Source organism: Myxine glutinosa, chromosome 8 (assembly GCF_964187855.1).
Source record: "Myxine glutinosa chromosome 8, kmMyxGlut1.1, whole genome shotgun sequence".
In the NCBI taxonomy this organism is placed as follows: domain Eukaryota; kingdom Metazoa; phylum Chordata; class Myxini; order Myxiniformes; family Myxinidae; genus Myxine; species Myxine glutinosa.
In genome coordinates this window covers 28,230,023-28,245,536 of record NC_136268.1, presented here as the reverse complement: position 1 = coordinate 28,245,536, position 15,514 = coordinate 28,230,023, and the positions used below count along the sequence as shown (strand labels likewise).

The following is a 15,514-nucleotide window of genomic DNA, read 5'->3' as shown; positions in this document are numbered from 1 at the left end:
AGCGGGGGTTAGCCTTGCGGTCCCCATGACAATGTTCTCCATTTTGCCCTATTTTCTGCATCTCTCCTTGTTAACCCCCATGCCCGCATTTCTTCCTCCACCATCTTTAGCCAAGTCTTTCTTGGTCTTCCCCGTCCTCTACTGCCTTCTACATTCATTTCCATCACTCTTCTCAACCAGTCACTTTCATCCTTCCTCAACATGTGACCAAACCATCTCAACCTGTTCCTCTTCACAGAATCAATCACAGGCTCTATTCCCATCATCTTTCGCAATTCATCATTTGTCTTCCACTCTCTCAACGATACTCCGCACATCCACCGAACCATTCGCATTTCCACCCTTTCCAGCCTTCGTTGCTGCTCTACGTTCATTACCCATGTCTCGCTCCCGTAAATCATAACACTTCTCACACATGCAGCATACACCTTTCCCTTCAGCTTCAACGACATTCCCCTCCTCATCAGCACGCCACTCAGTTCCCGAAACTTCTTCCATGCACATCTCACTCGAGCAACCTTTGCCGAGTCTGATCCACCTTCTCCATTCAGCATGTCTCCGAGGTAGCAAAATGTTTTCACACCTTCCAGCTGCATGGCGTCTCCAAGATCCAATTCAACATTTCCTCCATCTGCATCTCCCTCTCTGCACACCTTACATTTGAATGTAGCTGCCACACTGGTTAACGACCCTCTCAGACCACGACATTTTCGATGAACCCACTCAGCGCACATTGTACATTGAATGGAGTTCACTCCGACACCCTTCCTGCACACAGCACATGGCCACTTCCCAGTTCTTTCCACCTCACCACATGCTTTACCACTTGCCATCACTTTCGTCTTTCCGATATTCACCTTCAGACCTTTTATCTCCATACATTCCTTCCACTTGTTCATCTTTTCCTTCAGTCCATCCATACTTTCCGCAATCAACACCAGATCATCTGCATACAACAACTCCCACGGTAAACCCTCCTTTGCGTTCTGAGCCAGCACCTCCATCACAGCTACAAATAGTAGTGGACTTAGTACTGACCCTGATGCACTCCCACCTTCACCTCCAACTGACCACTGTTCCCGCCTTTCGTCCTTACAGCTGTGCATGCTCTTTTGTACATTGCCATCACTACTCTGATCAACCATTCCTCCACTCCCAACTTCCTCAATGCCCATGTCAATACTTCACGTGGAACCCTATCGAATGCTTTCTTCAGATCAACAAACCCAAGAAACAACCTCTTCCTCTTCTCCATGTACTTCTCCTGCAACTGCCTCACAATAAAGAGTGTGTCTGTCGTTCCTCTTCATGGCATAAATCCAAACTGCATTTAGTCGATCTTCACCTTCTTCCTTATCCTGCTCTCCAACACCCTTTCCAATACCTTCATTCCATGCTCCAATAACTTTATCGCTCGGTATGAGCCACACTCCAGAGGGTCACCTTTCCCCTTGTATAGAGGGACGAGGGTACTCAGTTCCCAATCCCTGGAATGCGGCCTTCTTTCACCACCAGATGACAGATCTCTGTCATTCTCTTCACACCCCAACTTCCTGCTGCTTTCAACATATCTCCCACAACTCCCGTCGGCCCTCCCGCTTTTCTACTCTTCATTGCTTTTATCGCTTCCCTGGTGTTATCCCTGGTGTTGGGCTCGCGGCTAGGGTGTCGGCTTAGGATCCAAGGATCCTGGGTTCGAATCCCGGTCGATCGCTGAATTAACGCCAGGGGGGTTGACTCAGCCTGTTCATCCTTCCGAGGTCGGCTAATTGAGTGCCAGTTCACTGGTAATTCCCTGCTTGTCGTTAAAGGCGGCAAAAAGGGTTGGCGTCAGGAAGGGCATCCGGCCGTAAAACATTGCTTCAAATAGGGGACCGAAAAACAACAACCACCACGGTTCCCGAAAAAGGCCAACCCCCGCTTGCGGGGAAAAATGGCCTCTAAAGGTGGTTTATTGCTTTTATCGCTTCCTCAACTTCCTTCTTAGTTATCTTCTCTGCCGGTCCTAAAACTGGGTTACTCTCTATGTTGCCATCCCATTCATTCTCTGTATTCAACAGCATTTCCATATATCTCTTCCATCTTCTTTTAATTCCATCTGGGTCCACAACGATTTGTCCCACTTCATCCTTCAAGCAACTCACCCCCATCACATCACACCTCTCTTTCGCTATCTGCTTTGCAATCCTGAATACCGCTCTCTGACCCTCTTCTGAATCCAAGCGTTCTCCGAACATTTTCCGACATGCCTCCTGCGCCTTTGCTACCTCTTTCTTTGCAGCCTCCTTGGCTGCCTTATAACTTTCATGCTCTGCTTGTTCTGCTCCCGTAGCCTTCGCCTTCTGCCACTCCTTGAACTTTTTCCTCTTCTCGTCAATCCTCTTTCCAACTTCATCATCCCACCACCATGTTTCCGAGTGCCTCGGTGGTCCTTTTGTCCATCCACATACCTCACCAACGGCTCCCAACAGACTATCTTTCATTGACATCCAACCACTTTCAAGCTCAACCTCATCATCCTCTACCCTACACAACCTCTCTTTTAATGCCTCCCTTACTGTCACCTCTTTCAACCTCCACACCTTCATTCTCGGTTGGTACTACACCCACCAAGCTCTCCTCGCACCTTTCACCCTTATGTCGCAGACAACCAAGTGGTGCTGTGAAACAGCCTCCTCCCCCAGGATCACCTTTGTGTCCCGGAGGTGCCCCCTTTCTCGCCTACGCACCATCAGGTAGTCAACGGTTGTCGTCGACCCACCTGACGTATATGTAACAAGCTTATTATCCTCTTTCTGGAACTGAGTATTACAAATCACCAAATCAGCTCCATCAGCAAACTCCAAAATCCTTTCACCTTCTCCATTTCTCACACCATATCCGTAACCCCCATGAACTCCCTCAAAACCGTCCATACTCCTTCCCACATGTCCATTTAGGTCTCCTCCTACCACAACAACTTCCTCATCTTTCACGTTTTCCATCAGCTTCTCTATCGCACACCAGAACCTGTCCTTCTCTTCGTCGCTCCGACCAACCTGCGGAGCATATCCCGAGATGAAGTTCACCAAGAGCTTTCCAATCATCATTTTCACCGTCATCAACCTTTCACTCACTCTAGTCACACTCACCACACTGTCTACAAACTCCTCAGATAGTGTTGGAGAAAACATGGAATAAAACTAGTGATGGAGAAAGCATGGGATAAAACTATTGATGGAGAAAGCATGGGATAAAACTAGTGATGGAGAAAACATGGGATAAAACTAGTGATGGAGAAAGCATGGGATAAAACTAGTGATGGAGAAAGGATGGGATAAAACTAGTGATGGAGAAAACATGGGATAAAACTAGTGATGGAGAAAGCATGGGATAAAACTAGTGATGGAGAAAACATGGGATAAAACTAGTGATGGAGAAAGCATGGGATAAAACTAGTGATGGAGAAAACATGGAATAAAACTAGTGATGGAGAAAACATGGGATAAAACTCGTGATGGAGAAAGCATGGGATAAAACTAGTGATGGAGAAAGCATGGGATAAAACTAGTGATGGAGAAAACATGGGATAAAACTAGTGATGGAGAAAGCATGGGATCAAACTAGTGATGGAGAAAGCATGGGATAAAACTAGTGATGGAGAAAACATGGAATAAAACTAGTGATGGAGAAAACATGGGATAAAACTCGTGATGGAGAAAGCATGGGATAAAACGAGTGATGGAGAAAGCATGGGATAAAACTAGTGATGGAGAAAACATGGGATAAAACTCGTGATGGAGAAAGCATTGGATAAAACTAGTGATGGAGAAAGCATGGGATAAAACTAGTGATGGAGAAAACATGGGATAAAACTAGTGATGGAGAAAGCATGGGATAAAACTAGTGATGGAGAAAGCATGGGATAAAACTAGTGATCGAGAAAGCATGGGATAAAACTAGTGATGGAGAAAACATGGAATAAAACTAGTGATGGAGAAAACATGGGATAAAACTAGTGATCGAGAAAGCATGGGATAAAACTAGTGATGGAGAAAACATGGAATAAAATAGTGATGGAGAAAACATGGGATAAAACTCGTGATGGAGAAAGCATGGGATAAAACTAGTGATGGAGAAAACATGGGATAAAACTAGTGATGGAGAAAGCATGGGATAAAACTAGTGATGGAGAACACATGGGATAAAACTAGTGATGGAGAAAGCATGGGATCAAACTAGTGATGGAGAAAGTTCTGTATTCTGTATTGTATTGTTCTGTAATGAAAGTTCTGTATTGTTCTGTATATCCCTCAAGTTCTGTATTCCGTCGTACATTATAACACCTTTTTCTTCTTCTTCTTTAAAAGGCTGCTTTCGACTTGCTCACCAAATCTATTCATCCCAAAAAAAAATATCCATCTCCTATAGTGCCTTTTTTCTACATTCCCGAAACTCTCTTGCACTCCATCCTCCCTCCAGCGTCCTTAAACGTATTTTTGACTCGAAGGTCACAAGAAACTCATTTTGCAATAAATGTTCGTTTCCCATTAATCGTTCACTTTCTAAAATCCAATCTCACCCCTCCCCTCAAAATCTTCCCCAAAACCCCTCCCCTCCAAATCTTCCCCATCACCCCCCCCCCCTCCAAATCTTCCCCCTTTCCCCTCCCCTCCTAATCCTCCCCATCACCCATCCCTTTCAAATCTCCCCCCTTGCCCCCTCCCTCCTAAACTTCCCCCTCACCCCTCCCCTCCAAGACTCCCCCTCGCCCCTCCCCTCCTAGACTCCTCCCTCACCCCTCCCCTCCAAATCTCCCCCATATCGCATCCCTTTCAAATCCCTCCCCTTGTCCCTTCCCTCCTAAACTACCCCCTCGCCGCTCCCCTTCAAATCTCCCCACCCTCATTTCTTCTCAATTTCCCCACTCTCACCCCCCCCCCCCCCTCCTCAAAGCGGCCTCCCCGCTTCTTCCCCCTTCCAACTCTCATCTCCATCTCCCCCAACCTTCTGCCTCGCTCTTCCCCCGCCTCAAATAACACCTCATTGTGCCTCACCCAATCACCATCAAACCTTTTGTCCGCCCCATCCTTCCCTTTCTCCGAGCTATTCTGAAATCTCTGACACACCTTCAACAGCTCTCCCTACCTCTTCCACCTCTTCCACATCTTACCCTACCCCTCCTCCCCCCTGTTCTGTATCCGATGCTCCCCCTTCCTCTTCATTAACGGTATGGACCTCAAACATCCGGGGCCTTCGTTCAAACCTAACTGATCTCTCCATACAGGTTGCTCTGTCAAACCAGACGTGATCTGCTTAACAGAAACTTTCCTCCTTCATGATGTCTCTGATTCCTTTGTATCTCTCCTGGGTTACTCCCTCCTCCGGTATGATAGACCTGAGCCTCGTCCTGGATGTGGGGTTGCTATCTTTATCAAAAACTCTCTTCCTCACTCGCCCTGCACTGCACTCTCTCCACCTCACCCACAGGAATACCTCTGGCTACGGCTTCCCCTTCGCTCCCACCTCTTGTTCATATGTGTGTTGTACCGTACACCAAACAGTGATGACTCCATCTACATCTCGCTGTCTGATAATATGGACCAACTTCTATCTACTCATCCCAACTCTCTCTTCCTCATATGTGGTGATTTCAATTGTCACCATGCCAGTTGGCTGGGTGTGGGTACCTCTCTCACCAGCCATGGCTCCTCAGCTAAGGACTTCTGCGACTCACTGGGACTGACACAATGTCAATTTCCCGACCCGGATCTCAGTCAACGGAGCATCTTCTCTTCTGGACTTGGTTATGACTAACTTCCCTGAAAATGTCTGCTGCTCTTCTTCTGCTCCAATCGGATCATCTGATCATATGCTTGTTAAAGTGGACATCTCTCTGACCATTCTCAGAGAGCCTGCTCAGTGTCGACGAGTCTGGCATTTCACTCAGGCCAACTGGCACGGTCTTCAAGCAGCCATCAATCATCTGGACTGGTCTCCCATCTCTACCACCTCTGACATCAACTCATCCTGGGAATTCTTTCAAAGTAAATTGCTTTGTCTCATGCACATATTTATCCCATCTCGTCTTCAGTTGTCATACCCTTCCTCCCGTCCATGGTACATGGAATCTTGTGGTGAGGCTGTTGCCCAGAAACAACTTGCCTTCGTCTCCTGGAAAGCAAATCCAACGGAAGGAAATCTCATTTCCTTTCACAAAGCCCGAAACAAGTGTGTGTCCACCCTCAGGAGAGCCAGGAAACAATATCTCTCCGTTCTCAAGACCGAACTCTCTTATCTGTCTCCCTCTTCCAAATCCTGGTGGCGTCTGGTCAAATCTGTTTCTGGTGTTTGTTCCCCCTCCATCCCCTCCCTTACCTCAAACGGCTACACAGCTGACTCCGCACGTGAAAAAGCTAAATGCCTCAACTCTGTGTTTGCCTCTACATCTTGTGTCCCAAACCCATCCCTCTCTGTACCCACCATACCCATTCGTACCCAGCTGCTCCTGGACTCCATGTCCTTTCCTCCTGACAAGGTGGAAAAGTTTCTGTCAACCCTCGACTCTGATTCTGCAACTGGACCTGACGGCATCAGCCCACGAGTCCTAAAATCCTGTTCTTCCGCTCTTTCACTCCCTCTCTCTGTTCTCTTCACCCTCTCTTTTGCTCAAGGTCAACTGCCATCTGCTTGGAAATCAGCCAACATCACCGCTTTGCACAAAAAGGTGCAAAAACAGATCCTAGCAACGACAGACCAATCAGCCTTCTCCCAATTATCAGCAAAGTCATGGAATCCATCATTGCTTCGGATATGAAATCTTTCCTCTTCTCCAATGGCTTGATCTCTGATCATCAATTTGGTTTCAGACCAGGTCACTCTACTCTGGACATGCTGCTTCTGCTGTCTCAACAATGGATGGAGGTCCTCAATGCCAAACAGGAAATTAGAGCTGTCTCCCTCGACATATCACGTGCCTTCGATACGGTCTGGCACCCCGCTCTGCTCACCAAACCCTCCTCCTTTGGTATCCATGGAAATCTCCACGCATGGCTGGCGGACTTCCTCTCTAGTCGTAGTCAACGTGTGGCCCTGAATGGGTTTCTCTCATCTCCTCTTCCTGTTCAGGCTGGAGTTCCCCAAGGCAGTGTTCTGGGCCCTGTGCTTTTTCTGGTCTTCATCAATGATTTCTCTGACTCTCTTGAAAATCCTCTCTATCTCTTTGCTGATGACTCCACTCTCTGCCGCTCCATTCCTCATCCCTCAGATCGGCAGTCTGCAGCCTCCTCACTCTCTGCAGACCTGGACAAAATCACAGACTGGGCAAACAAGTGGAACATGTTTTTCAATCCTGACAAATCTCACACTCTTACGATGTCTCTCCGAAAAGACCAACTGGACAACCCTCCCATCTACTTTCTGAATAATCCTCTCCAAGAAGTTCTGTCACTCAAGCTTTTGGGTCTCACTGTCTGCCATGATCTTTCCTGGGAAAACCACATTTCCAAGCTGGCCTCCAAAGCCAGTCGCCTACTGGGCATCCTCCGTCGTGCGAAGTCCTTCCTTGGCACACCTGAGCTCCTCACCACATACAAGGCTTTCATCCGCAGCTCAATGGAGTACTGCTCTCCCCTCTGGGCTGGTGTTCCTGCCTCACACCTAGCTCGGCTTCACGCTGTTGAAACCAAAGCGTTCAGAATCATTGGAATCTCCCGCGATGACACTATCTCAGAGGGCCTTTCACTTAATCACCGCAGGCAGGTTGGTGGTCTTTCCGTCTTCTACCGACTCCTCTCCGGCCTTGCTCCCCCAGCTCTCTCTGGGCTCTGTCCCCCAAATATTCCTTCAGGTCGCACAAGATCCGCCTGCAACCCTCTTATGGTTAAACTGCCAAAATCAAGACTCTCTGCTCACCTTCACTCCTTCATTCCTCTTTTCTCCCGCCTCTGGAACAAACTCCCTCACTCTCTTCAATCCCACTCCTCCCTCCAGGTCTTTAAAACGGCTGTTCACCACCATCTCTTATCTTCCCCAATCCAAAACCTTGATCTTTTCTACCCCCGCTAATTTCACCCCAAATCCACTTTTTTGAGGTGACTTTTGACTTCTTTCCTGGAAGTCCTTGGTGTCCTTGCGTTTTATACCTATCCTGCCTCCCCCCAGGCCCTCTCCCTCCCACACATCTCCCGATGTCCCTGCTCTCAAATGTTGTGTTTGTGTGCTTCCTCCCCTTCTCTCCCCATCTTGTCGACCGCTCCCCTTTTTATATACTTTGTTTGCTTGTTTGTTTGATTTGTTTGTTTGATAAATGTTAGCTCTTTCACGAGCCTCGCCTCTGTATACAAAAAAAAAAAAAAAAAAAAAATAGTGATGGAGAAAGCATGGGATAAAACTCGTGATGGAGAAACCATGGGATAAAACTAGTGATGGAGAAAGCATGGGATAAAACTAGTGATGGAGAAAGCATGGGATAAACTAGTGATGGAGAAAACATGGGATAAAACTCGTGATGGAGAAACCATGGGATAAAACTAGTGATGGAGAAAGCATAGGATAAAACTAGTGATGGAGAAAGCATGGGATAAAACTAGTGATGGAGAAAGCATGGGATAAAACTAGTGATGGAGAAAGCATGGGATAAAACTAGTGATGGAGAAAGCATGGGATAAAACTAGTGATGGAGAAAGCATAGGATAAAACTAGTGATGGAGAAAGCATGGGATAAAACTAGTGATGGAGAAAGCATAGGATAAAACTAGTGATGGAGAAAACATGGGATAAAACTAGTGATGGAGAAAGCATGGGATAAAACTAGTGATGGAGAAAGCATGGGATAAAACTAGTACAACTAGGACGCCACTCAGTAGAGCGCATACTCCCGCCGTGGGTTTAGTTGGAATAATACGTTTTGTTTAACATCCCCTCTCCCCAAAACAATAAATGAAAAAGAAAGTAAGCCCTAACTGTCAGAGAATTTATTTTGATATATCTCGGAATTAGAGGAGAAAAACATCATTTAAGAATAATAATAAAAGCTTTAATGCAGGAAAACAGAAAAACATCTTTCCCCAAAAAATTCCCCAAAAAATTCCTGGATCCGGAATAATATCCTGAGCTTCACCAAAAACTAATCAATTCTTCCTTATCCCAAGGGCAATCATCCCACCAACTTTCATCCAAATCCGTTCAGAACCTTTCCAGATATCTTGTTCACAAACACTCGAACACACACACACACACACACACACACACACACACACACACACACACACACACACACGATCGAATGCGTTACTCCATGGCGGGAGTAATAAACCTGAAAATCACAGAGCCAGAGCCAGAATTATTTATTTGGTCTGGGCAGCCCATGCGAGGTTTCTTCTTCTTCAGCCTCTCACAACCCTGGGTGAATATGCGATCTTTTAAAAAAAAAAGTCGGAATTTTGCCAAATCTGTTTGATTCGTTTGTTAATATACCTCAGCCATTGATAAATCTGGAATTATAATTTTATTGGAGGTTCAAATTAACCCGGGACATTGTGTCAAACGATGCCTGCATGTCTGTACATGTGATAAATAATTAATTGTCCACAGTCGAAGCCTCTTCTTCTTCACGCAATAACAACTTCCAGCTTCCAGACCGTACATCCAATCATCTTCAAATTTTGCACACTTGTTACTCTTCATGACTTCTACTACAGTATGAAGTTTCACGTCGATCAATGAAGTGGTTCAAGAGATATAAATGTTTTTATTATTTGCGTTTAATTAACGATATCTGCCAAACCACGTGACCTATCGCAAATTCCAAAATGACATTTTAGAAGACTGATATGCTGAACAGATCTGTGAAGTTTCCCCTCGATTGGATCACAAATGAGGGAGGAGCTAGGTTTTAAATGTTTGTGCTTAAAAACGTTATAACTCTGAAACCATGTGATACATGACATCATGCTCGCTGACTTTTTTGATCGTCATGGGTATGCGATTCTGCCTGCAAAGTTTGGCTTCGATCTGTTCAGGCATTTTGGAGAAAATTTGATTTTAGTGTTTTTCACTCAAAACAATATGGCGGCCGAACCACGTGACCTGTGACGTCATAATTGCCATAAAAATATTCTACAGATCGTCACTCCTATGGTAAAAAATTGCTCTCAATCGCTCCAATTATTGCAGAGAAAAATGGATTTAAAAGGAAAACAGAAAAAAAATTCCCGAAAAAATTCCCCCCAAAAATTCCTGGATCCGGAATAATATCCTGAGCTTCACCAAAAACTAATCAATTCTTCCCTATCCCAAGGGCAATCATCCCACCAATTTTCATCCAAATCCGTTCAGAACTTTTCCAGATATCTTGTTCACAAACACACGGACACACACACACACGGACGGACACGATCGAATGCATTACTCCCTGGCGGGAGTAATAATACAAACTAGCCGAAACCTGTGGAACATCCACGGAAGGGAGGATGTGGTGTATGGATAGAGTGTACCATTATGGATGGCATAGGGGATTTGCTTGTCCGAGTAAGAGTTAGGAAGAAAGATGAGAATGAAGAGTGCGTATATGACAAACGATCGCCGACACCGGCACAAATGCATGCTCTGGATTGTCCACTCAGTGGACGGCTTGCTTTCGCCTTCGCCTGTCCAATCAGCGGACAGCTTGCTTCGTCTTCGCCCAGCAGACGCCAATACGATGGCGTCGTATCGGCAGTTAATCGGATGCTTTTGGGCCCCAACGTCGGCTAATTCAGATTTTTCGAGTATGGCTGTACGTGATAAACAAAGAGCGCGGTTCGTAGATCGTAAATCCATTAGTGCCGTGGGCATCGGGTCACTGGGTGCGGCGTAAAAGGGATAACAAAGTCGAGTCCTTACGCTATTATTATATAGACTAGCCGAAACCCGTGAACATCCACGGAAGGGAGGATGTGGTGTATGGATAGAGTGTACCATTATGGATGGCATAGGAGATTTGCTTGTCCGAGTAAGAGTTAGGAAGAAAGATGAGAATGAAGAGTGCGTATATGAACAACGATCGCCGACACCGGCACAAATGCATGCTCTGGATTGTCCACTTAGTGGACGGCTTGCTTTCGCCTTCGCCTGTCCAATCAGCGGACGGCTTGCTTCGACTTCGCCCAGCAGACGCCAATACGATGGCGTCGTATCGGCAGTTAATCGGATGCTTTTGGGCCCCAACGTCGGCTAATTCAGATTTTTCGAGTATGGCTGCACGTGATAAACAAAGAGTGCGGTTCATAGATCGTAAATCCATTAGTGCCGTGGGCATTGGGTCACTGGGTGCGGCGTAAAAGGGATAACAAAGTCGAGTCCTTACGCTATTATTATCTATCTATAATTCCAGTAATCTCTGTGTGTATGTATGTATGTATGTCTGTATGTCTGTGACCGCTGTTTCTCGACAACCACGGGTCCGATATACTTGAAACTTGCCAGGTATATTGCTGGGGACCCGAGGATGTGCCTTTTCAAGGTTTCATATTAATCGGACAAGTAGTTACCGAGCTATGTCCAAAAAACGATTCAACCAATCAGAGAGCAGCGAGCTATCACGTGTGCCGAACGTGCCGAACAGACTCTGCCTCGGACGGCACATTTGAGAGCGTATTCATTTATTTCACGTTGGCAAACTATGTTGGCGTTAAACTATGTTTTAAAACTAATTAAAACTAATTTGCGATTCTTTCGCTTTCCTGCGCGTTTGTGCACGCTATGGCGATTTCTTTACCAAACTCCGCAAGCCGTTCGCTTTGGACCAAACCATTTCATGTAAATAGAGGGGGGGGATTGTCACCGTACTCGCAAGCCGTTCGCTTTGGACCAAACCATTTCATGTAAATAGAGGGGGGGGGGGGGGGGGGGATTGTCACCGTACTCGCAAGCCGTTCGCTTTGGACCAAACCATTTCATGTAAATAGAGGGGGGGGATATAATTTTAGATATATATATAGTACGGGCATGCCTTAGTATAGATAATACAAATACTTGGGTGATGATGATGATGACCATTCCCCTTTGCACCATGATGACGCATGAAGCAGTTTCCTTGACTATAGGGCACAATCCTGGACGGGTCGCCACTCCAACGCAAGATACCAGAATGGATCATTCATCCCAGCAAGCTGGTGCTCAGTTTGCCGACCTCGGAAGTATGACTGGCTGAGTCCAGCCCCCCTGGCGTTAATTCAACGATCGACTGGGATTCAAACTCAGGATCCTCGGATCCCAAGCCGCACCCGAACCGCTAAGCCAACAACAGGCTCCTTAAAGTGGGTAACAAGTACAAACAACTTGTCTTTCTCCCATCCACCCCCAGTATCTAAAGTGGCCTGCAGTGAAATTTCAGGACCGGCAGGAAGGGAAGATATCCCCGCAGCCAAGTTCGCTTACGCACCGATCCTTCAAAGGTCTGAACATGACCGAGAGGTTTCGAGCAAGATGTGGCTGTGTGAGAATGTCGGTGGGGGGCTCAGCAAGCACCGCTGGGCCTGTGGAAGGAATATCCTACAGCTGGTGGAAGAGTTGCGGGCAGCACTTGAACTTTTGCATAGCGAGGAGCAGCTTGAAGTATTGAGGAGTCGGGTTCCAAACTCGACTGTGATGGTTCTTCTGCACTGGCTTCAAAAATGCATGGTAAAATACGACGTGGGAGTAAAGGATTGACATCATTGTATATTGTTACATTTTTTTCAATTGCGAGAAGCATCATGCAAGCTTCTTGAGAGAGGACCCAGTACCCTGGTACTCATTTCGCCGACCTCGGAAGGATGACAGGCTGAGTCAACCCCACCTGGTATTAATTATACAAGTGTATGGTATATATGAAGAGTAGCCAACGATCATGATGTGCTTGATGAGTGCTGCTTCACTCTGAGTATTGTCCCCCATTGAATCAATGGTGCAGATTGATGGGCAGGAGCGGCCCGAGTATGATGCTTACATGGACAGGTTGTGCCAGCTTGAGGCCGATCGTAAATCATTAAAGCTGCAGGTAAGAGATTGTCATGTCGTCCGATACCATTAAGCATCACTTTGTCATCACACTCGTGAAAAATGACATCACGTGAACATAGTTTGCCATCAATTTTGATTGGAGTAGTTTAGTGTAAAATCGCTATGAACACTTATACCACCTTTCGAGGCCATTTTTCCCCACAGAGCAGAGGTTGAGCCTTTTTCGGGCACCGTGGTCCCCTTTTTGAAGCAATGTTTTATGACCGGATGCTCTTCCTGCCGCCAGCCCTGTTAGTCGCCTCTCAGCCCTGTTAGTCGCCTCTTGCGACACACAGGGAATTACCAGTGAACTGGTACTCAATTTGCCGACCTCGGAAGGATGACAGGCTGAGTCAGATTGACCGGGATTCGAACCCAGGATCCTAGGATCCCAAGCCGGCACCCTAACCGCTAAGCCAACGAACCCAGGATCCGAGGATCCCAAGCCGGCACCCTAACCGCTAAGCCAACGAACCCAGAATCCTCGGATCCCAAGCCGGCACCCTAACCGCTAAGCCAACGAACCCAGAATCCTCGGATCCCAAGCCGGCACCCTAACCGCTAAGCCAACGAACCCAGGATCCTAGGATCCCAAGCCGGCACCCTAACCACTAAGCCAACGAACCCAGGATCCTAGGATCCCAAGCCGGCACCCTAACCGCTAAGCCAACGAACCCAGGATCCTAGGATCCCAAGCCGGCACCCTAACCGCTGAGCCAACGAACCGAGGATCCTAGGATCCCAAGCCGGCACCCTAACCGCTAAGACAACACCACGCTGGGATGAGCACTTATGAAGGAAAAAAAAGAAATCAATGGTTCTTCGGTTGTTGTGTCTGTGCTATGTTTGTTTTTTTTGTGTTGTTTTTGGAAAGCATGACACGTTGTACCATGTTGTACCATGTTGTACCATGTTGTACCACACCATGCCTGCAGGTCAGTGTGCTTACAGACCAAGTGGAAGCACAGGAAGAGAAGATCCGTGACCTGGAGAACTGCATAGAGCAACAACAACACAACATGGCCACCACAGAGACAATGCTGGAGCATGTGAGTGCGTGATAGTCACAAGTTACTGTAACTAAATATAAATTTGTAAGTATTCCTATAGGTCGCACAAGATCTGCCAGCAACCCGCTTATGGTTAAACTGCCAAACTGCTCACCTTCACTCTTTCATTCCTCTTTTCTCCCGCCTCTGGAACAAACTCCCTCACTCTCTTCAATCCCACTCCTCCCTCCAGGTGTTTAAAACAGCTGTTCACCACCATCTCTTATCTTCCCCCATCCAAAACCTTGATCTTTTCTACCCCCGCTAATTCACCCCAGATCCACTTTTCTGAAATACCAACTTCTTTCCTGGAAGTCCTAGCAGTGTCCATGTGTTTTATACCTCTCCCACCACCCCCACCCCCTTCCCATGCCTCCTCCCCCGAAGCCCTCTCCCTCCCACAGATCTCCCGATGTCCCTGTTCTCTACTGTTGTACTTGTGTGCTTCCCCCTCTCTCCCCATCTTGTCTCCCGCTCCCTTTATTTTGTCTGATGTGTGGCCATGGAAGTTAACTTCGTGCTAACTTCCTCCACCCTCCAGCCTCCACCCTGCACCCTCCATCCTCCATCCCTCCACATCTCCACATCTTGTCTGATGTGTCCGTTTGTTTGTTTTTGTCATTGATGTTAGCTATTACATGAGCCTCGATCTTGTATACACAAATAAATAAATAAATAAATAAAACTGTCACTTTGCAGTCCTGCTGTGAAACTTAGAAACACCAGTTGCAATGACAACAACAGAGTACTTGCCAAGCTCACAATGACTCCTACCCCATTCCCATCACACACATCTCCAATAGGAACTCTTCCAGCGCACATCACTGGAGAGTCAGAAGCTTGAGCTCATGGCGGAAATTTCTTCACTCAAGCTGAATTTCACGCTTCTTGAACGAGATCGATCGAGAAAACCCGATTTTCAGGTCCATCAATGTTCGAAGCGATTAATCAAACAAGACTTTGGGGTGCGTTAATCTCACAATGTGATCAAATGCCAAAACCAAGGGGGTAGCCAATTCATGGTTGTTGATGAACCTATGTTGTAAATGGATTATCAATATGTCTTTAATCAAAAATGTTTAATTGCTACGTCACGTGTGTTATACTTACCCAGAGTGCGAGAAGTGAAAAGCGGGTTGAAGTAACTGGGTCACTTCTGTCGGTCTGTCTGTCTGTCAAACAAAATTGCAAATCATTCCAAACAGGACACTTACTGTTTTTAAAGACGTCATAAAAGACACAAACAACCGGCATTAAAACGAATGTAACGTGTTAAACAAGGTGATGCAAAAGACGCTGCATTCAGCAGCGGTGGTAACTTCAGATTTTTTTTTCTACAACCTTTAAAATCTTTTTTACCTGCGCTCGCGAAGCGAAAAGCAGGGTTATGCATTCGTCTGCGTCCATACGTGCGTACGTGTGGCGTGAGTGTCTGCATTTTTAAAATTCATTTTCTCTGCAAC

At 46.5% G+C, this 15,514-nt stretch overlaps 1 protein-coding gene across 20 annotated transcripts in view; it reads left to right on the top strand.

Annotated features, from left to right (window-relative positions):
• LOC137432331 (liprin-beta-1-like) overlaps positions 1 to 15,514 on the top strand; it is a 141,949-nt gene that overhangs the window by 60,153 nt on the left and 66,282 nt on the right. For 7 of the 20 annotated variants that reach the window (XM_078783075.1, XM_078783073.1, XM_078783077.1 and 4 more), the window contains 4 exons: positions 12,326 to 12,642; positions 12,914 to 13,000; positions 13,938 to 14,051; positions 14,855 to 15,016. In XM_078783075.1, the coding sequence (XP_078639201.1) occupies positions 12,326 to 12,642; positions 12,914 to 13,000; positions 13,938 to 14,051; positions 14,855 to 15,016 (680 nt within the window). The remainder of the gene's footprint in view (positions 1 to 12,325; positions 12,643 to 12,913; positions 13,001 to 13,937; positions 14,052 to 14,854; positions 15,017 to 15,514) is intronic. The other 13 variants (XM_078783089.1, XM_078783087.1, XM_078783090.1 and 10 more) reach the window with 2 other exon arrangements.